This window comes from Bubalus kerabau, chromosome 15 (genome assembly GCF_029407905.1).
Source record: "Bubalus kerabau isolate K-KA32 ecotype Philippines breed swamp buffalo chromosome 15, PCC_UOA_SB_1v2, whole genome shotgun sequence".
In the NCBI taxonomy this organism is placed as follows: domain Eukaryota; kingdom Metazoa; phylum Chordata; class Mammalia; order Artiodactyla; family Bovidae; genus Bubalus; species Bubalus kerabau.
The window spans coordinates 81,135,910-81,159,298 of record NC_073638.1 but is presented as its reverse complement, the minus strand read 5'-3'; the positions used below and the strand labels follow the sequence as shown (position 1 = coordinate 81,159,298).

Sequence of the window (23,389 nt, the reverse complement as noted above, 5' to 3'; positions counted from 1 at the left end):
AATGAACAAACAAAAATGGTATATGCATATAAGCAAATGCTATTCAGTAATAAAAAATAATATTTTTAACACATGCTACAACATGAATGAAACACAAAATCTTTTATTAGTGTAAGAATTCAGACATAGAAGTTTGCACATTTTAAAACTCTATTTTAATGAAAATTCCTAAAATGGCAAATATATGAGACAGAATGTAGATCACAAGCTGCCTGGAGATATGGATGGAAGTGAAAATTAACAGGAAATCAGCAGAAAGAAACTTTATGTGGTGACAACATAAATATTTACAACTGGAACATGGTTGCATATGTACAACTCTATTTATAAATATATACTTTATAAACTTGCAACTTTGGAACTGAATCTGGATAATGATATGGTTGCATAATTACTATAAATTTACTCTAATAAAAGAATACTAATTCACTTAAAATTTATTTCCTCACAATAGGTGCATTTTATGTTGCATATGTATACTTTATTAACACTGTTAAAACATTATCAAATTCAATGTAGAGGATATTTTTTTCATGTCTTGGCTAATGCCCAATTTATCCAGTCATTATAAAATTTGTATGATCAATTATTTATATACTATAAATATTTAAATTTAGTTGAATTTTGTGTAGTGAAAATATGAACTGAACATGATTTGATGCTATGTAATTGTGTTTAGTTCTTGGGAGTGTGAGCTTTTGAGTCAAATTTCCATTTTGAATCTCAACTTTGTCATTTATTAGTTGGAAGATTTTGGCAATTACTCTTCTCAAAGTCATAGTTATTTTATCTGAAAATCTGTTTCAAATTCAAATGCTGTTTGATTTGAGTTAAAAAAAACAAACAGATTTAATGTAACTATTGAGTAGTCAATATGTCTATAAACTGCTTAACACACTGTCAGAAATAGTACACTTCAAAAATGTATAGCAATTAAAAATTATTTTTTCCCATTTTTGTTATTTATTTAATTAACTATTTCCACATAAATTAATTCACAAGCTGAAATGAACTTTTTATTTCAAAGTGTGGTCATAATAGATGACATAACATTTTAAATTATCTTTTCTTATGTCTTCTTATTTTAAGGATTGTGATGACTTTTGTTCTTTGTCTAAGAGTTGGTTCAACTTTGCTTTTTCATGGATTGTAATCTTATTCCTGTTGTACATTAAAGGTCTTTGTGGTTTGTCTCTATTGTCACAAATAAGTCATGATGAGCAATATCAGTCCCCACTGAATATCAGAAGCTACTAGGCTGTATGAAAGTTTTTTAAGTCAGGAAATGTCAGTTTATAACTTTTTGTTTACATCTATTTGGTCAGGAAGCAACAGTTAGAACTGGACATGGAAAAACAGACTGATCCAAATAGGAAAAGGAGTACGTCAAAGCTGTATATTGTCACCCTGCTTATTTAACTTATATGCAGAGTACATCATGAGAAATGCTGGGCTGGAAGAAACAGAAGCTGGAATCAAGATTGCCGGGAGAAATATCAATAACCTCAAATATGCAGATGACACCACCCTTAGGGCAGAAAGTGAAGAGGAACTAAAAAGCCTCTTGATGAAAGTGAAAGAAGAGACTGAAAAAGTTGGCTTAAAGCTCAAAATTCAGAAAACTAAGATCATGGTATCTGGTCCCATCACTTCATGGCAAATAGATGGGGAAACAGTGGAAACAGTGTCAGACTTTATTTTTTGGGGTTCCAAAATCACTGCAGATGGTGACTGCAGCCATGAAATTAAAAGATGCTTACTCCTTGGAAGGAAAGTTATGATCAACCTAAATAGCATATTGAAAAGCAGAGACATTACTTTGCCAACAAAGGTCCGTCTAGTCAAGGCTATGGTTTTTCCAGTGGTCATGTATGGATGTGAGAGTTGGACTGTGAGGAAAGCTGAGCACCGAAGAATTGATGCTTTTGAACAGTGGTGTTGTGGAAGACTCTTGAGAGTCCCTTGGACTGCAAGGAGATCCAACCAGTCCATTCTTAAGGACATCAGTCCTGGGTGTTCATTGGAAGGAGTGATGCTAAAGCTGAAACTCCAATACTTTGGTCGCCTAATGTGAAGAGTTGACTCATTGGAAAAGACCCTGAAGCTGGGAGGGATTGGAGGCAGGAGGACGATAGAGGATGAGATGGCTGGATGGCATCACTGACTTGATGTACATGAGTTTGAGTGAACTCTGGGAGTTGGTGATGGACAGGGAGGCCTGGGATGCTGCGATTCATGGGGTTGCAAAGAGGCGGACAGGACTGTGCTACTGAATGACAAGTGGTTAATATGCTCAAGTCACCACCACACAGTCTTCTCGTATCACACTACATGTCCTTGTAGTACGTTTCTCTTGCCTTACATCTTTCTAATTATATACGGTCCTTAAAACCATTTGTGTGTTAGTCGCAGTCTTGTCCAACTTTTGCAACTCCATGGGCTGTTGCCCACCAGGTTCCTCTGTCCATGGGATTCTCCAGACAAGAATACTGGCGTGGATTGACTTTCCCTTCTCCTAAGAATGATTAGGCTTTGAACCTATAGAGTGTTTCCCTTGTAGGTTGTGAATGCATATAACATCAGTTAAGCTCAGCTCAGTCGTGTCTGACTCTTTGAAACCCCATGGACTGCAGCATGCCAGGCCTCCCCATCCATCAGCAACTCCTAGAATTTACTCAAACCCATGTCCATTGAGTCAGTGACACCATCCAACAGTCTCATCCTCTGTCATCCCCTTCTCCTCCTGCCTTCAATATTTCAAAGCATCAGGGTCTTTTCAAATGAGTCAGCTCTTCACATCAGGAGGCCAAAGTACTGGAGTTTCAGCTTCAGCATCAGTCCTTCCAATGAACACCCAGGACTGATCTCCTTTAAGATGGACTGGTTGGATCTCCTTGCAGTCCAAGGGACTCAAGAGTCTTTCCAACACCACAGTTCTAAAGCCTCAATTCTTCAGTGCTCAGCTTTCTTTATAGTCCAACTCTCACATCCATACATGACTACTGGAAAAACCATAGCCTTGACTAGATGGACCTGTGTTGGCAAAGTAATGTCTCTTGCTTTTTAATATCCTGCCTAGGTTGGTCATAATTTTCTTCCAAGAAGTGTCTTTTAATTTCATGTCTGTAGTCACCATCAGCAGTGATTTTGGAGCTCCCCCTCAAAATAAAGCCTGCTACAGTTTCTCCATCTATTTGCCATGAAGTGATGAGACCAGATGCCATGATCCTTGTTTTCTGAATATTGAGTTTTAAGCCAACTTTTTCACCCTCCTCTTTCACTTCCATCAATATAGCATAGTGCACCTTATACTATAATGTCTTCATGCATCCTGTGTTCTCCTCATTCTCTTTTGATCTCTTGTCTTACTGTATTCATGTTGGTACATGATTTATTTATCCGTGTTGCTACTTTTGCCTGTCATATCACACTGTTTGACCTGAAACGATGTCAGTTCTTTTTCTTTTTCTTTTTTTTTGGCTGTGTTGTGTGACATAAGGGATCTTAATTCTCAGAACAGGGATTGAACTTGCACCCCCTGCATTGTAAGTGTGGAGTCTCAACCACTGAACTGCCAAGGAAATACCACAGTATCAATTTTGAGTGCCTGGTTAGAAGCTACTCTCTTTCATTTTCTTTAATAAATAGCATTTTCTAATAAGATCACACATTTCTATTTGCAATGATAGCATTAATAGTTCAGTTTGGTCGCTCAGTTGTGTCCGACTCCCTGCGACCCCATGAACCACAACATATCAGGCCTCCCTGTCCATCACCAAGTCCCAGAGTTTACCCAAACTCATGTCCATTGAGTCAGTGATGCCATCCAACCATGTCATCCTCTGTCATCCCCTTCTCCTCCTGCCCTCAATCTTTCCCAATATCAGGGTCTTTTCAAATGAGTCAGCTTTTCACATCTGATGGCCAAAGTATTGGAGTTTCAGCTTTAACATCAGTCCTTCCAATGAACATGCAGGACTGATTTCCTTTAGAATGGACTGGTTGGATCTCCTTGCAGTCCAAGGGACTCTCAAGAGTCTTCTCCAACACCACAGTTCAAAAGCATCAATTCTTCTGCGCTCATCCTGCTTTATAGTCCAACTCTCACATCCGCACATGACTACTGGAAAAACCATAGCCTTGACTAGATGGACCTTTGTTGACAGTGTAATGTCTCTGCTTTTTAATATGCTGTCTAGGTTGGTCTTAACTTTCCTTTCAAGGAGTAAGTGTCTTTTAATTTCATGGCTGCAATCACTATCTGCAGTGATTTTGGAGCCCCCCAAAATAAAGTCAGCTACTGTTTCCACTGTTTCCCCATCTATTTGCCTAGAAGTGATGGGAATAGATGCCATGATCTTAGTTTTCTGAATGTTGAGCTTTAACCCAACTTTTTCACTCTCCTCTCTCACTTTCATCAAGAGGCTCTTTAGTTCTTCACTTTCTGCCATAAGGGTATTAATAGTGATATTACACATGTACAGATATAGCAAATTCACTGTGCAATTTCTTTGTATTTTAAATATGATATCTTTTTAAAGGCAAATGATAAATAGAAGTAAGTGACAAAACAAATTTATTCTGGTCCACAGAAGAGAGGTGTAACAGAGACACAGTTGGGAAATATTTACCCAGTGATGTTGAGAAGAAATTTCTGAAATTAAAAAAGGATATTCAGAGATTTCCTTCCAAATGCAGTTACACCCATAGCACTGTTAGTTTGTACAACCTGATTTTTTTTTAATTAACCTGATACGTTTTATCATGAAACACTGAGGGTTTTAATATTCTCTATTTGAGGATCCAAATGAAACTAACCTTTTTCAGGGATACTATTTGTGTACCAGGTACATGGCTAGTCTAGAAATCCAGACATTTTTAGTAAATTAGTACCAAACAAGACTTACTGTTCTTATTTACTGGAAATGCCCAGCTTGGCTACATGTACTATATAAATAATACTCCATTAATTTATCCTCATATTGGTTAACTCCATTCTGGTCACCTGCATATATGCAAGTTGTATGATAAATTTTGATATGCACTCAAAAACTATCAGAAATCGTGAGAGTTTTACTGCAAATTTGCAGATGACATGATCCTCTATATTGAAAACCCTAAAGACGCCACCAGAAAATTACTAGAACTAATCAATGATTATAGTAAAGTTGCAGGATATAAAATCAACACACAGAAATCCCTTGCATTCCTATACACTAATAATGAGAAAACAGAAAGAGAAATTAAGGAAACAATTCCATTCACCATTGCAACAGAAAGAATAAAATACTTAGGAATATATCTACCTAAAGAAACTAAAGACCTATATATAGAAAACTATAAAACACTGGTGAAAGAAATCAAAGAGGACACTAATAGATGGAGAAATATACCATGTTCATGGAATGGAAGAATCAATATAGTGAAAATGAGTATACTATCCAAAGCAATTTATAGATTCAATGCAATCCCCATCAAGCTACCAATGGTATTCTTCACAGAGCTGGAACAAATAATTTCACAATTTGTATGGAAATACAAAAAACCTCGAATAGCCAAAGCTATCTTGAGAAAGAAGAATGGAACTGGAGGAATCAACCTACCTGACTTCAGGCTCTACTGCAAAGCCACAGTCATCAAGCCAGTATGGTACTGGCATAAAGACAGAAATATAGATCAATGGAACAAAATAGAAAGCCCAGAGATAAATCCATGCACGTATGGACACCTTATCTTTGACAAAGGAGGCAAGAATATACAATGGATTAAAGACAATCTCTTTAACAAGTGGTGCTGGGAAAACTGGTCAAGCACTTGTAAAAGAATGAAACTAGAACACTTTCTAACACCATACACAAAAATAAACTCAAAATGGATTAAAGATCTAAACGTAAGACCAGAAACTATAAAACTCCTAGAGGAGAACATAGGCAAAACACTCTCTGACATACATCACAGCAGGATCCTCTATGACCCACCTCCCAGAATATTGGAAATAAAAGCAAACAAATGGGACCTAATTAAACTTAAAAGCTTCTGCACAACAAAGGAAACTATTAGCAAGGTGAAAAGGCCGCCTTCAGAATGGGAGAAAATAATAGCAAATGAAGCAACTGACAAACAACTAATCTCAAAAATATACAAGCAACTCCTACAGCTCAACTCCAGAAAAATAAATGACCCAGTCAAAAAATGGGCCAAAGAACTAAATAGACATTTCTCCAAAGAAGACATACAGATGGCTAACAAACACATGAAAAGATGCTCAACATCACTCATTATCAGAGAAATGCAAATCAAAACCACTATGAGGTACCATTTCATGCCAGTCAGAATGTCTGCAATCCAAAAGTCTACAAGCAATAAATGCTGGAGAGGGTGTGGAAAAAAGGGAACCCTCTTACACTGTTGGTGGGAATGCAAACTAGTACAGCCACTATGGAGAACAGTGTGGAGATTCCTTAAAAAACTGGAAATAGAACTGCCTTATGATCCAGCAATCCCACTGCTGGGCATACACACTGAGGAAACCAGAAGGGAAAGAGACACGTGTACCCCAATGTTCATCGCAGCACTGTTTATCATAGCCAGGACATGGAAGCAACCTAGATGCCCATCAGCAGATGAATGGATAAGAAAGCAGTGGTACATATACACAATGGAGTATTACTCAGCCATTAAAAAGAATACATTTGAATCAGTTCTAATGAGGTGGCTGAAACTGGAGCCTATTATACAGAGTGAAGTAAGCCAGAAAGAAAAACACCAATACAGTATACTAACACATATATATGGAATTTAGAAAGATGGTAAGAATAATGCTGTGTACGAGACAGCAAAAGAGACACTGATGTATAGATCAGTCTTATGGACTCTGTGGGAGAGGGAGAGGGTGGGGAGATTTGGGAGAATGGCATTTGAACATGTATAACATCATGTGTGAAACGAGTCGCCAGTCCAGGTTCGATGCACGATACCGGATGCTTGGGGCTGGTGCACTGGGACGACCCAGAGGGATGGTATGGGGAGGGAGGAGGGAGGAGGGTTCAGGATGGGGAGCACGGGAATACCTGTGGTGGATTCATTTCGATGTTTGGCAAATCTAATACAATATTGTAAAGTTTAAAAATAAAATAAAATTTAAAAAAAACTCAGAAATCAAAAAATTACAAAAACAATTAAATTTTTTTTCTTAATGATGCGAGGGACTTTCAAAAACATAATTCATTGAATGCTTACTTACATCAAAACACAGTACATTTATTAAACATACTACAGAAAACTTACACTTAGGGTAAGGAGAAGGAAAATTCTTATAAACTCCACTACAATTATCATACAGTAGTACTCAGAGTGAAAGCCATCAGTGATGATGCCTTGTGTTCTTCATTAATAAGTTGTATAAATTGTATTAATTGCCATAAAAATAATTTCAACTGCATTTTGGTTATCATTCAAAATACAAATGTATGAGGAGTGTGTAGCTTTTCCTTCAAACCATACTAAGAAAGAGTTAAGGATTGTTTTAAATAAATTTGTCAGTTTAATTTTGCTATTTAGTGATGAAAAGGATTTAGGCCATCTGCAATTCCAGATGCAGTGATCTGCTACATGCACAGAAAGTTAAAAAAAGCCAAAGAATGAGAAAAATCCACTTACTTCCCTCAGCTATTATTTTCCTTCTTCTCTTTTGACTTATTTAAAATTTTCAAATTCATATCTCCTGACTCTTGGAAATATTTATTTCAATGTAGATGTTTGTATAATCCTTGAGAAAATCAGTGAATACTGCTTTGTTTCTGTATTAAATTCATACATCCAAGAGCTTCAGATTATTTTTTAAATCAGTGCCTCCCAAATTCTAGCACCTTTTAATTCTCAGAGTAGGCTGCATACCTATTAATCAGTCATCTAACCATTGCTTTTTCTGACACAATGGCAGTTTGTCTTAACTCTATTTATTTACAGATTTCTAAAATTTCATCAGCTTAAAAGAACAGCATGAATTTGTCAGAAATCTCTTTAAGGCGGCCTTCACGTCCTTGTTCCTCAGGCTGTAGATCATGGGGTTCAGCATGGGGATCACCAGAGTATAAAACACGGAGGCCACTTTATCAGTATCCATAGAATGGTTAGTTTGAGGCTGCGCATACATGAATATCATTGTGCCATAGAAGACAGATACTGCCATCATATGTGATGCACAGGTGGAAAAGGCTTTTTTCCTTCCTTTTGATGAACGTATTTTGAGAATGGACAAAACAATGTTGAAATAAGATACAAGAACTATAATTATGGAAAACACCAGATTTGTAGCTGCAGATATAAACACAAATGTTTCTGGAAAGGAAGTATCAGAGCAGGACAATGCTAGCAGAGGGGTGATATCACAATAAAAATGATTGATGATATTGCAAGAGCAATAAGTCACAGAGAATACAGAAGATGAGGCCACAATAGCTGTGGAAAAGCTATAGAGGTATGTGAGGGAAACTAGCAGAAAGCAGATCCGCCGAGATACAACCGCCATGTAGAGCAGGGGGTTACAAATGGCCACATAGCGGTCATAGGCCATCACAGCTAACAGGAGCACCTCAGCTACAATGAAAACCAAGAACCCTCCCAGTTGGGTGGCACATTCATAGTAGGAGGTAGTGTGTTTCTTTACTAAAAAGTTGATCAGCATTTTAGGGGCAATGACAGTTGAATTGCCAAGATTGATGATAGCCAAGTGCCTGAGGAAGAAATACATGGGGGTCTGAAGCCGCGAGTCCACACTGGTGAGGGTGATGATGCTTAGGTTCCCTGTCACGGTCAGTCCATAGATGACCAGGAAGACAAAGAAGAGTGGGATCTGGAGGTCTGGATGTTCTGAGACTCCTGTGAGAATAAACTCAGTGACTCGGGTGAAATTTCCATTAGCCATGTAAGAGTGTAGAAAGTCATCTGGGAAAGAAAGGAGAAGTGGTTACAGTTTTTAAAAATTTCCAGAACTGTTGCTATATGGCAAGGGCAATTTCTGGGGTAAGATTTCCTGGAATCATACTTTGAAAATATATCCATTCCCTTGAGTAAGTGAAAGTCACTCAGTCATGTCTGACTCTTTGTGACCCCATGTACCTTACAGTCCATGGAATTTACCAGGTCAGAATACTTGAGTGGGTAGCTGTTGCCTTCTCCAGGAGATCTTCCCAACCCACGGATTGAACTCAGGTCTCCCGCATTGCTGACAGATTCTTTACCATTTGAGCCACCAGCGAAGCCCATCAGTTCCCTTACTTCTGCTAAAATCAAGTGTCCTGATGGTTTATAACTTCCCAGGGGGTGAAATAGTACAGTCTATCTGCCAATGCAGGAGACATGGGTTCAACCCCTGGATCAGGAAAATCACCTGGAGGAGGGAATGGCTACCTGCTCCAGTATTCTCGCCTGGAGAGAGGAGCCTGGCAGTCTACAGTCCATGGCGTGGCACAAAGTCGGACATGAGTGAGTGACTGAGCACACGCAGGCTGGTTATATACTCTTCTTAAATTGCAAAAGTAAATGTTGAAAAGCAATGAGTTAAATCACAGACATTATATTTTTCCTCTAAGTTTCTTTTAAAGCTCTATGTTGTATTTTCTGCCAATTTCCATATTTCTTTGCCATCTTAAGCACCCCCTCTCCTACTTCCTTAGGTCAAGCTGTCATTAACACTGTCATGGACTGCTGTATCCTTCTCTTCTTCAGGCTACCATTCTCTAAGATTTGTTGATAAGTAAGTAGGAGTCATTAAAACTTTCTGATTAATCAAACATGTAATCTGAGATATCTTTTAGAATAATTGAAAAAGCCTTGGCCTCATATTCAATGCATTCCACACTCAGGTCTGTATCACTTTTCTAGTCATATTGTTTCACCAGACATACACTCAACCCTAGTCCCTCTGTTTCCCTACTGATATTCAAAGATACCAGTTGAGCGAAGACAAGCAATCTAGAAAATAAACATTTTTTCCCCTTAGATTTTCTTTTCTCTTTAAGATACTACAGAGGTTCTGACTTAACAAACCAGAAATCTAGTCTGATCCAAGGAGTGGAGTTGAGAAGGAAAGACAGTGCTGGAGATTGCTGAGCCAATTCTATTTCTTCTTTCTAGATGGTGTTGTCTGCTGTTTCCCTGGAGAAGGCAATGGCACCCCACTCCAGTACTCTTGCCTGGAAAATCCCATGGACAGAGGAGCCTGGTGGGCTGCAGTCCATGGGGTCGGTAAGAGTCGGACACGACTGAGCGACTTCACTTTCACTTCTCACTTTCATGCATTGGAGAAGGAAATGGCAACCCACTCCAGTGTTCTTGCCTGGAGAATCCCAGGACGGGGGAGCCTGGTGGGCTACCATCTATGGGGTCGCACAGAGTCGGACACGACTGAAGCGACTTAGCAGCAGCAGCAGCAGCAGCAGCTGTTTCTCTACTGAGTCCCACTCTGATTTACAGGGGTAACATGGCTTGCTATCATTTTTTTTTTTTTTAATAGAAAGAGAAACACATTGGATTAAGCAATGAAATTCAGATTTATAGTATCAGTTTTACCACTTTGAAGTCTTCATTTCTACTAAGAATCATCCTTATGTTTATTAGACATGTCTTCATTTTCAGTGTCAGTTATTACATTCTTCTACATTTCCAGATCCTTGCACCTTGCCCATTCTTTTAAATTTTTATTTTAAACAATGTGGTAAGAATACATAACTTGAAATCTGCCCTGTTAAGAGATTTATGGCTGAACAGAACAGTATTGTTAATTACAGACACAATGCTGTGCAGCAGATCTCTAGATCTTATTCACCTCATGTAACTGAAACTTATACTTGTTGATTAGCAGCTCTCTATATGGTCCAGCTTACAACTTACAGGTATTTATCAAAAGGAATTGCTATCAGGATGTTTAAGAGAAAGTGAAACCCTACCCATTCTGCTAATTTGGGAAATGATACCTCTGGTCATTTTCTAATATCCTGATGAAACATTTTATATACTTTCATTTAGGGCTATTAGAGGAGAATCCCATGGACAGAGGAGCCTGGTGGGCTGCAGTCCATGGGTTCGCAAGAGTCAGACATGACTTAGACGTTAAATCACAGAGTACAAAATTATGCAATGGGATGACTGACTTTTCAATCTTCAGACTTGGTGATAGCAGGAATTATTTGAGGTTCATAGCTTTCTCCATAACTCTTAAAAAAACTCCATAACATTTTTTTAATTCTATTCATTTGCCAGTCTATTCACTCAGTTTGTAAATATTTGTCTGAAAAGAAACAAACAAATGAACAAACATAAGCATAAGCAATCAGTAGGGAAAACAACTAAAACGTCTCTCAATTTAAGCATGGGAGTTTATTCACATATATAAGGAATAATGTAGTAAAATTATTCAGTTCATAAAATGATTCATGAGTAACACGTGTCTTAAAATATTATTTTTCTAAGATTGAACTGGGTATTTGTTTTTGTTGTTGTTCAGTTGCTAAGTCACATTCAACCCCTGGCAACCCCATGGGTTGTAGACCATCAAGCTCCTCCATCCATGGGATTTTCCAGGAAATAATACTGGAGAGGGTTGCCATTTCCTTCTCCACGGGATCTTCCTGGACCGGGGATTGAATCTAAGTCTCCTGCATTGGAGGGGAATTCTTTACCACTGATGCACCAGGGAAGACCTGTGTTGGGTATATTTATAGAAAAAAAGTCAAATATTACATTCTGCTGCTGCTAAGTCACTTCAGTCATGTCCAACTCTGTGTGACCACATAGATAGCATCTCACAAGGCTCCCCTGTCCTTGGGATTCTTCAGGCAAGAATACTGGAGTGGGTTGCCATTTCCTTCTCCAAATGAGCCAGATATTAAAACATAGTTACTATTTACCTGAAATTTAAATTCAACTGAACATCCTGTATTTTATCTGGAAATCTTAACTTTACTAATTTTAACAGATTAATTTGCTGATGATTTTCAGATATTCCTAATTACTTCTTCACTTGCAATATCCAACTACCAATTTTCATTTTCACAAACCAAATGAATATATGACCTCTAGTCAATTCATAGGATTTATGTCCTAAAACTGCCATGCTTTTCCAGGGAAACCAGTTAACAAAAGAGATAATGAAATTTTTGTGATGTAAAGAATAAGCTGTCAGTGACTGAAAGAGTATCCATAGTTAAGAATTAAGTGAAATTACCAAAACCGTGGTGTTAAGCAATATCTACAATTCCTATTTACTCACCTTTAATGAAGAATTCGAATTTCTGCTCTCAAATTACTCTGACTTGTCTTTGGGTAGGGGCAATTTATATGTTCCCTCTCTCCTTGTGATGTTCCCTGAGGAAGTAGTATGAAATTTATTCAGATGATTCTCCCCAAATTATATGTTTTTTTTTTTTTAATTGCATGTGATGTCTTCAAATTACCTAGGATAACCTGCATATTCCCTAGTGAAAAATTGTAAGGAAAAATTTAAGGAAAGGCAGAAGACAGTATAATTTATCTGTACAGTTCCAGGGAGACACTTACTTAAAGACAGCTATTACAGTAACAATGAAAAAGATGGATGTGCTTTCTCACAGTAAAACTACAACTGTTTCAGAAGTTATGATAAAATTGTAAGCAAATCATCATCATTGGGTAGGATTTTTTTTACTTTATTTTATTTTAACTTTACAATATTGTATTGGTTTTGCCATATATCAAAATGAATCTGCTTATAAATGGAAATAGAGATGAAATTATCTCATTGTGAGTTTAATTTTCGTTTACTTAATGACTAATGATATTGGACATTTGTCAATGTATTTGCTGGTCATTCATATATATATATATATATACATTTTAAAGTGTCTAAATTTTGTCCATTTTAATCAATCTTTTATTGATTTTTTGGACTTTTTATAAGTGTGTTATATGAAACTGCTTTTGGAGATTTTCTTCTAGAAGTTTTCTTAATTTATTTCATATTGAGGGAAATTTGCTTTACAGTGTTTTGTTATTTTCTGCCATATAGCAATGCAAATCAGCCATAATTATACATGTATCACATCCCGCTGAGGTTTCCCTCCCCTCCACCTATTCCACCCCTCTAGGTCATGACAGAGTGCTAGTCTGGGTTCCTGTGTTATATAGCAACTTCTCACCAGCTATCTGTTTTACATGTGGTGGTGTATATACATCAGTGCTACTTTCTCCATTCATCCTGTTCTCCTTTTCCTCCACTGTATCCACAAGTCCATTCTCTATATCTGAGTTTCCATTCCTTTTCTGCAAATAGATTCATCAATACCATTTTTTTCTAGATTCACTCTCTCTCTATATATATATGTATGTGTGTGTGTGTGTGTGTGTATGTTAACATTCAACATTTGTTTTTCTCTTTATTACTTACTTCACTCTATATAACAGGCTGTAATTTCATCCACATCCCTAGAATGGAGTTAAATCCATTCTTTTTGAGGCTGAGTAATACCATTTCTGTCCTTTATCGAGCCCATATTTGCATGAAATGTTCCCTTGGTATCTCTAATTTTCTTTAAGAGATCTCTAGTCTTTCCCATTCTGTTGTTTTCCTCTATTTCTTTGCATTGATCGCTGAAGAAGGCTTTCTTATCTCTTCTTGCTATTCTTCAAAACTCTGCATTCAGATGCTTATATCTTTCCTTTTCTCCTTTGCTTTTTGCTTCTCTTCTTTTCACAGCTATTTGTAAGGCCTCCCCAGACAGCCATTTTGCTTTTTTGCATTTCTTTTCCATGGGGATGGTCTTGATCCCTGTCTCCTGTACAATGTCACGGACCTTATTCCATAGTTCATCAGGCACTCTATCTATCAGATCTAGGCCCTTAAATCTATTTCCCACTTCCACTGTATAATCATAAGGGATTTGATTTAGGTCATACCTGAATGGTCTAGTGGTTTTCCCTACTTTCTTCAATTTCAGTCTGAATTTGGCAATAAGGAGTTCATGGTCTGAGCCACAGTCAGCTCCTGGTCTTGTTTTTGTTGACTGTATAGAGCTTCTCCATCTTTGGCTGCAAAGAATATAATCAATCTGATTTCGGTGTAGACCATCTGGTGACTAGAGATCTCTTCAAGAAAATTAGAGATACCAAGGGAACATTTCATGCAAAGATGGGCTCAATAAAGGACAGAAATGGTATGGACCTAACAGAAGCAGAAGATATTAAGAAGAGATGGCAAGAATACACAGAGGAACTGTACAAAAAAGTTCTTCATAACCCAGATAATCACGATGGTGTGATCACTGACCTAGAGCCAGACATCCTGGAATGTGAAGTCAAGTGGGCCTTAGAAAGCATCACTATGAACAAAGCTAGTGGATGTGATGGAATTCCAGTTGAGCTATTCCAAATCCTGAAAGATGATGCTGTGAAAGTGCTACACTCAATATGCCAGCAAATTTGGAAAACTCAGCAGTGTCCACAGGCCTGGAAAAGGTCAGTTTTCATTCCAATCCCAAAGAAAGGCAATGCCAAAGAATGCTCAAACTACTGCACAATTGCACTCATCTCACATGCTGGTAAAGTAATGTTCAAAATTCTCCAAGCCAGGCTTCAGCGATATGTGAACCATGAACTTCCTGATGTTCAAGCTGGTTTTAGAAAAGGCAGAGGAACCAGAGATCAAATTGCCAACATCTGCTGGATCATGGAAAAAGCAAGAAGTTCCAGAAAAACATCTATTTCTGCTGTATTGACTATACCAAAGACTTTGAGTGTGTGGATCACAATAAACTGTGGAAAATTCTGAAAGAGATGGGAATATCAGACCACCTGATCTGCCTCTTGAGAAATCTGTATGCAGGTCAGGAAGCAACAGTTAGAACTGGACATGGAACAACAGACTGGTTCCAAATAGGAAAAGGAGTACATCAAGGCTGTATATTGTCACCCTGCTTATTTAACTTCTATGCAGAGTACATCATGAGAAACACTGGACTGGAAGAAACACAAGCTGGAATCAAGATTGCTGGGAGAAATATCAATAACCTCAAATATGCAGATGACACCACCCTTAGGGCAGAAAGTGAAGAGGAACTCGACAGCCTCTTGATGAAAGTGAAAGAGGAGAGTGAAAAAGTTGGCTTAAAGCTCAATTTCAGAAAACGAAGATCATGGCATCTGGTCCCATCACTTCATGGGAAATAGATGGGGAAACAGTGGAAACAGTGTCAGACTTTATTTTTCTGGGCTCCAAAATCACTGCAGATGGTGATTGCAGCCACGAAATTAAAAGACACTTACTCCTTGGAAGGAAAGTTATGACCAAACTAGATAGCATATTCAAAAGCAGAGACATTACTTTGCCAACAAAGGTTTGTCTAGTCAAGGCTTTGGTTTTTCCTGTGGTCATGTATGGATGTGAGAGTTGGACTGTGAAGAAGGCTGAGCGCTGAAGAATTGATGCCTTTGAACTGTGGTTGGAGAAGACTCTTGAGAGTCCCTTGGACTGCAAGGATATCCAACCAGTCCATTCTAAAGGAGATCAGTCCCGGGGTTTCTTTGGAAGGACTGATGGTAAAGCTGAAACTCCAGTACTTTGGCCACCTCATGCGAAGAGTTGACTCATTGGAAAAGACTCTGATGCTTAGAGGGGTTGGGGGCAGGAGGAGAAGGGGATGACAGAGGATGAGATGGCTTGATAGCATCACTGACTCTATGGACGTGAGTCTGGGTGAACTCCAGGATTTGGTGATGGACATGGAGGCCTTGTGTACTGCGATTCCTGAGGTCGCAAAGAATCGGACATGACTGAGCGACTGAACTGAACTGAATATCCATTGTATATTTGTATGACTTTTTTTTATCCATTCATCTGTCAGTGGACATCTAAGCTGCTTCAACATTGTAGCTATTGTACATAATGCCACTATGAACATTGGGGCACATGTGTCTTTTCCAATTATGGTTTTCTCAGGGTATATGCCCAGTAGTGGGATCACTGGGTCATATGGTAGTTTTATGCCTAGTGTTTTTAAGGAGTCTCCATACTGTTCTCCATGGTGGCTGTATAAATTTACATTCCCACCAACAGTGCAATAGGATTCCCTTTTCTCCCACATTCTCTCCAGCATTTATTGTTTGTAGATTTTTTGATGATGACCATTGGTGACCTGTGTGAGGTGATACCTCATTGTGGTTTTGATTTACATTTCTCTAGCAATAAGCAATGCTAAGCATTTTTTTATGTGTTTATTTGTAATCTGTATATCTTCTTTGAAGAACTGTCTACTTAGGTCTTCTGCCCATTTTTGGGGGGGTTGGTACAAAAACAGAAATATAGACCAATGGGATAAGATAGAAAGTCCAGAGATAAACCTGCACACCTATGGACATCTCATTTTTGACAAAGAAAGCAATGATATACAATGGAGAAAAGATAGTTTCTTCAATATGTGGTGCTGGGAAAATTGGACAAGTATGTGTAAAAGAATGAAATTAGAACAGTTCCTCCCACCATACACAAAGATAAACTCAAAGTGAATTAAAAAACAAAACTAAACTAAATATAAGACCAGAAGCTATAACATTTTGAAAGGAAATATAGACAGAACACTCTTTGATATAAGTTACAGCAAGGTCCTCTTTGACCCACCTACGAGAGTATTGGAAATAAAAACAAAAATATACAAATGGAACCTATTTAAACTTAAAAGTTTTGCACAGCAAAGAAAACAATAAACAAGATAAAAAGACAATCCTCAGAATGGGACAAAATAGTTCCAAATGAAACAACTGACAAAGTATTAATCTCCAAAATATATAAGCAGCTGGTATAGCTCAATATTAGGAAAACAACAACCTAATCAAGAAAATGAGCAGAAGACCTAAACAGAGATTTGTCCAAAGAAGACATCCAGATGGCCAATAAACACACAGAGGTTTTATTATTTTGATGTCTCTGTTTAGTTCTTTGGCTCAAAATCCTTCAGTGATACAAAGTAAAAAAATGCACCAGTAGGGACGGAGAAGGCAATGGCAACCCACTCCAGTACTCTTGCCTGGAAAATCCCATGGATGGAGGAGCCTGGCAGGCTGCAGTTCATGCGGTTGCGAAGAGTCGGACACGACTGAGCGGCTTCACTTTCACTTTTCACTTTCATGCATTGGAGAAGGAAATGGCAGCCCACTCCAGTGTTCTTGCCTGGAGAATCCAAGGGACAGGGGAGCCTGGTAGGCTGGCATCTATGGGGTCACACAGAGTTGGACACGACTGAAGCGACTTAGCAGCAGCAGCAGCAGCAGGGAGGGCAAAAAAATCTTCTCCCCTCAGACAGCTTCTCATGTACAGAACAGATTGGGATGCAGGAGATGGAGTGGGTAGAAGAGGCCATAAAGCTGATAAAGTCCTATCTCAAGGTACACAGACTAACACTCTGAAGACTGAGAAGCGAGAGGGAAAACTAGAAACCACTCTCTGTTATCAATTCAAGGATTGTGCTGTGTTAGAGAACTTTGGAGTCAAAATGGAAATTGTGATAGGATACTGTGACGATATCTAAATATTGCTATATTCTTCTTAAGAGGGCTGAATTTATTTGTTCTTGTAGTTACTTATTTTTGCAGGAAATTAACAAAGTTTGTGTCAAACTCTGTCTCATGGGTAGTTATAATAATGTTCGTGCACATTTTTAGCTTTGTCTGGGGTCTTCAACCTTTCCCCCCACCCGCATGGCTCAGGTTTGAGTTGGACAGAGCCCTAGACATTCAGTGAGTTTTCTCACTAGAGTTTGACAGAATTGTGATGTATTTCAATCCTGTGCGAAGTGGTAGTCTTCATCATCCAGACCTCCAGCCATTTCTCACTCCCTGGTAGCTGTTCTTGACCTGGCCTTATGGAATCTCATCTTAATAGGTATGGTTCAGAAGTCACTGGACCTCTCAAGCAGAATTCAGGCTGCTGGGTAGTCACTGTGTCTGCTTAGGTGTCTCCACTCCAGTTCCCAATCACATATCCCAGGCACCTCGGCCCTTTTGGTCTGACTGTGTCTTCAACTTTACCTGACTACTGTGTTCTCTTAATGCCCACCATCACCCCATGTGAAGGACAGTTAACTGTACCCTTTACTGACATCACAGTCCTGTGCTGCCAATTGTCAGATATCTGAAAACACTCATTACATATATGTCCTCTCTGTTCGCCAATTTTTCAGTAATTTTGCACCCAGTGGATTGTGCCTCTTCCTCTGCACATATCTTATCTCTCTCCTCTTCCCTTTCCCCACTAGTCTGCTCTTTGTTCCTATGAATCTATTTCTATTTTGCTATAGTCATTAGTGTGTTTTATTTATTTATTTCACATATGTAATGTTCAACTACATCTAAAACTAATATAATATTGTAAATCAACAACACTTCATGAAAAATAAAGTGTATCCAAAGTTCCCTTATTTTCCTGATTTCATTTCCTCCCAATTGCTTTTCAGTCCTTTCAAAACATAAACTTCTGATATTTGGACATAAAACCCATTTTATTTTGCGTTAAAAATAAAGTGTGAATTGTATTTGAAAGCTTATATGTTAATGTGAGTCTTTACAATCTTATCTCTGAATATTTTTGTAACCTCAACTCCTTTCAACTTATCTTAAAATATGGTTTTAATAATCTTTATTTGGTTATCTGATTTAATAAGTCTGTGATATGGTCTGGTCACCGTTATCCATTCACAGTTGGAGAACAGATTTTAGTGTAAGCTCACTGATCAAAAACTATCAGAAAACACAACAGAATATTTTTGGAAAACAAGTTGTTTTTGTAATGGTATAAAGAACTCTGAAAAAGATTGTTCACTGAATGTCCATTGTCTCACAATAAAGTCCATATATTAAACATGATAAAGAGGACTATACTCAGTAAGGAGAAAGGAATATCTTAATGGTATCCACTAAGCTCATGAATAAAATGAGAGCATATTAGAACATTGACTATGTTTTTATGTTGATGTATACATTATATACATTTATAACAAATTCAAAATATATAAAGTATAATAATAGAATAAAATAGTGATATTTGGGTTGACATTCAGAATATAAATTCACTCCTACTAAATATTTTATCAAACAAACAATATTAAGAAAGAGTAGGGAGTTTTACTTTAAAGATAACTGGCATAATTTTGCTAGAAAGAGTAAAAAGGATTTTAGCCATCTCTAATTACAATTCTTCAAGATGTAGTTATCTACTATACCCATACATATTCAGGATAAAAAGAAAAAGAAACAAAATAATAAGAAAGATCAGCTTGCTTGTTTTATTTATAATATTGCTTTGTTCTAGTTTACTTATTTCTTAACATATCTTTCCTGACTCCTGGAAACATTTCTTTCGATCTAGATAACTGAACACTTAGCAAAGTTAGTGAACATGCTTCATTTCTGTATTTATCTGAGAATTCCAGGAGAGTCAGTTTATTTTTTAAATCACCATTTCCTAGAAACAGAATCCTATTTAATTTCCAGGATTACTTGAGAACCTATAATCCAGACATCTAATCTCAGCTTTCTCCAACCAATGGCAGCCTATCTTCATTTTTCTACAGAGTTTTAAAACTAGAATGACTTTAAAAACAGCATGGATTTCTAATAAATCTCTTCAATGCAGCTTTCATGTCCTTGTCCCTCAGGCTGTAGATCATGGGGTTCAGCATGGGAATCACCAGTGTATAGAACATTGAAGCCATTTTATCAGCACCCATAGAATGGTTAGTTTGAGGCTGCAAATACATACAAAGTAGAGTTCCATAGAAGACTGACACTGCTGTAATATGTGAGGCACATGTGGAGAAGGCTCTTTTCCTTCCTTCTGATGAACGTATCTTTAGAATGGACAGAACAATGTTGAGATAAGATGCTACGACAGTAATTATGGAAAACACCAAATTTGTAGATGCAGATATATATATTACTGCTTCTGGAACTGAAGTATCAGAGCAAGACAATGCTAACAGAGGGACGGTATCAGAGTAAAAGTGATTGATTACATTGGAAGAGCAATAAGTCATAGAGAATACAGATGATGAAGTCACAATTGATGTACAAAAGCTATAGAAGTATGTGAGGGAAACTAGCAGAAGACAGATCCTCTGAGACACCACCACCATGTAGAGCAGGGGGTTACAAATGGCCACATAGCGGTCATAGGCCATCACAGCTAACAGGATGTAGCTGAGGTGCCTCAGCTACAATGAAAACCAAGAACCCTCCCAGTTGGGTGGCACTTTCATAGTAGGAGGTGGTTTGTTTCTTTACTAAGAAATTGATTAGCATTTTAGGGGCAATGACAGTTGAATTGCCAAGATTGATGATAGCCAAGTGCCTGAGGAAGAAATACATGGGGGTCTGAAGCTGAGAGTCCATGCTGGTGAGGGTGATGATGCTTAGGTTTCCTGTCACGGTCAGTCCATAGATGACCAGGAAGACAAAGAAGAGTGGGATCTGGAGGTCCGGACGTTCTGAGACTCCTGTGAGAATAAACTCAGTGACCTGAGTGAAATTTCCATGAGCCATGTAACAGTTTGGAAAGTCATCTGTTTGAAGAAAAAAAGAAATAGTCAGAAACCTTATGGAATTATTTTCCAGGACTGTTATTAGATGTCAAAAGCAATTCTTTGACGAGATTTCCTATTGGTCTCAGTTATTAAACTCAAAGCTCTAGGTCTAGTAAACCAACTTTGCAATCATTTACTGAAGAGATGTAACAGGTATGGCAAAGTTTAAACAGATGATCCAGTGTAATGTATATTTTGAAAATTTATTTTCTCATAATCTTATTAAATTATGACTGTTTTAGTAGCTTAAAAAATAGAATGGAGATTCCAATCTGATGCCTCTTGTACAGAGTGTGAGGAAGACATGAGGAACTGCAAGTTCCCTAAAAATTCAAGATTTCTCAAGTGGCTTAATGGTAAAAATCTGCCTGCCAATGCAGGATACGCGAGAGACAGAGGTTCTATCCTTGGGTTGGGAAGATCCCTGGGAATAGGAAATGGCAACCTGTTCCAATAGTCTTTCCTGGAAAACTCCATGGACAGAAGACCCTGGTGGGCAACAGTCCTGATGGGAGTCACAGAGTCGGACATGACTGAGCGACTAAGCACACAAATAATTTGACATCTATTCTTAATTTCTTAATCTGAGATTTCTTGCTTTTTCTTAAGAACAGATAATTTAGCCAATGCTCTACCCCTTTTCGTTTATACTGTATTTCTATAGCTTCTATTCAGTGTATGTTGAACTTGCAACTTTGACCATCTATTTCTGTTAAACTCTTTGCTCATTTTTCACTTTATTACCAGAAAAAAATATATGGAGACGTGTTCTCAGATACAGTTTTTACATCAACTATTCTCTTTTCAGCTTTAAAAAAAATTTTTCTGTTTGAAAGTGTTTTCCTCCCTTTCATAGCTCTTTTCCTTCTTGCCCACAAGTTGATACAATTCCTCATATTATTTCAATGTGCTTTTATTTTTAACCATTATTTTTTATTTATACAATTTTATAATGTTATTTTTTGAATTATGAAATACTTCTGACCTCAATTTTAGTTCATCACTTTACTGATATTTTATCAGATTTTTGATAGTTTTTCATCAATGCAATAATATTAAACATCCTTTTATAGAACTTCTATGGTAATTTCATTACATATATTTGCTAAAGGATCTACATGAGATTATAATGCAACTGAATATTTTGCTAGAGATATTTGAAAGGTGATATTTGACCTCACTAAGTTGAGCTTTTTCTCAATAACAATTGATATCTAGTTGGGGGCACCTGACAAGAGAAGTCTGTTCATAGTCTCTAATCCGAGGACTTGGAGAGAAGTTGTAGAGGGTCAAAGCTACATGATCAATTAACATAAGATTTACCCTTTAGCACAATTAACATATATATATATATATATATGCACTACATTAATAATAATTAGTAAAGTGAGCAGGAAGAAACTTTTGTAGAGGGTGAATCTGCTTATGGCATAGATTGTGGTGATGATTTCACTGATACACACGTATCTCCAATCTCATCAAGTTGCATACATTAAGCATGTAGAGTTTTTGCATGTCAATCAGAATTCAATAAAGTGTTTTTTAAATCTATATATCATAAATATGTGACTTTTCAAAGACCAGAACTGTTGACATTTCTCTTCTAAACAAAATTAAAACAAAAATTCTACAGTAAGAAAAAAAAAAAAGTGTGACAATGAAAAAGAATCAGAGATATAAGACCAAAATTACTTCTAATATTGTTGAATATTTTATACTAGTTTGTTTCTGACACCAAACATTCTCTTTGGTCCCTTGAATCATTTTCTTACTTAATTATCAGGTATTTGTTGATTTTCTACTTTTGTCAGGAAATAGCCAAGCTTCAGTTGAATGACTTGTCCCTTACCTCATGGACATTCTATTCCAATAATAGGGAAGAGAAAAAGGGCTGGTAACAAAATATAAGCACAAGATAATTGTAGAGTATATTAATTTTAATAAGAACAAGTAACAAAATGTACATTAGGATAACCTGGGAGAATTATTTCACACAAGATGTTAAGAGAAGACTTTTTTGAGACATGATATTTGAACTAAAACTGAACAGTGAGGCAGAACCAACTTTGGAATGAATCACCGGAAGAATATTCCAGGATTCCGATTTCTTGAAGATGCTGTTTTGGGGTAGAAAATAACCATTCTTTTTCCTGTCTGTTTTTATAGCAAAACTTAATGGAGCCAGTGTGACTAAATACTAATGAGGAAATGGGGACAGTAGAATCATATGATATAGGTCACAGTAAATATTTGGATTTTATTTTAAGTGAATTCTAAAGCATTGATAAGTTTGAAGGCAGACAGGGAACATGGCCAGTTTTAAACTTTAAAAAGATAACTCTTGCTGCCATGAAGATAATAATTACATAATTGAAAGGAGGTAGAAATCATGGCGGAGGAGTAGGACAGGGAGAACACTTTCTCCCCCACAAATTCATTAAAAGAACATTTAAACATCGAGCAAATTCCACAAAACAACTTCTGAATGCTGGCAGAGGACATCAGGCACCCAGAAAAGCAACCCAATTCTTCAAAAGGAGGTAGGAAAAAATATGAGTGAAAATTTAAAAATGAGTAAGCAGTTGCTATAGGATTGCTGGTGGAAGATAATGAGCCAAAGTAGAGAAATGGAAATAGAAGAAGATGGTACATTTACAGTTGAGAGCAGAAACAAGAAAGCATCAGCAACATAATTCATGGTGTGGGCTCTATGAGAAAGAGATGAGGGAATGACACTGAGATTAGGAACAAAAAATACTTTTGTGAATTTTTTTGTGTGTGTGTGT

General features: G+C 37.4%; 1 protein-coding gene and 1 pseudogene across 1 annotated transcript; both read right to left on the bottom strand.

Annotated features, from left to right (window-relative positions):
- Positions 1 to 7,972: 7,972 nt before the first annotated feature.
- Positions 7,973 to 8,926, bottom strand: LOC129628538 (olfactory receptor 8J3-like). The gene has a single exon (XM_055547994.1). The coding sequence runs from the start codon at positions 8,924 to 8,926 to the stop codon at positions 7,973 to 7,975; it is 954 nt and encodes a 317-aa protein (XP_055403969.1).
- Positions 8,927 to 19,616: 10,690 nt separating this feature from the next.
- LOC129627933 (olfactory receptor 8J3-like) lies at positions 19,617 to 20,562 on the bottom strand (annotated as a pseudogene).
- Positions 20,563 to 23,389: the final 2,827 nt, after the last annotated feature.

What these genes read in the sequence shown, in the direction of transcription:
- LOC129628538 (XM_055547994.1), bottom strand. Translation starts at nt 8,926, where the DNA reads ATGGCTAATGGAAATTTCACCCGAGTCACTGAGTTTATTCTCACAGGA.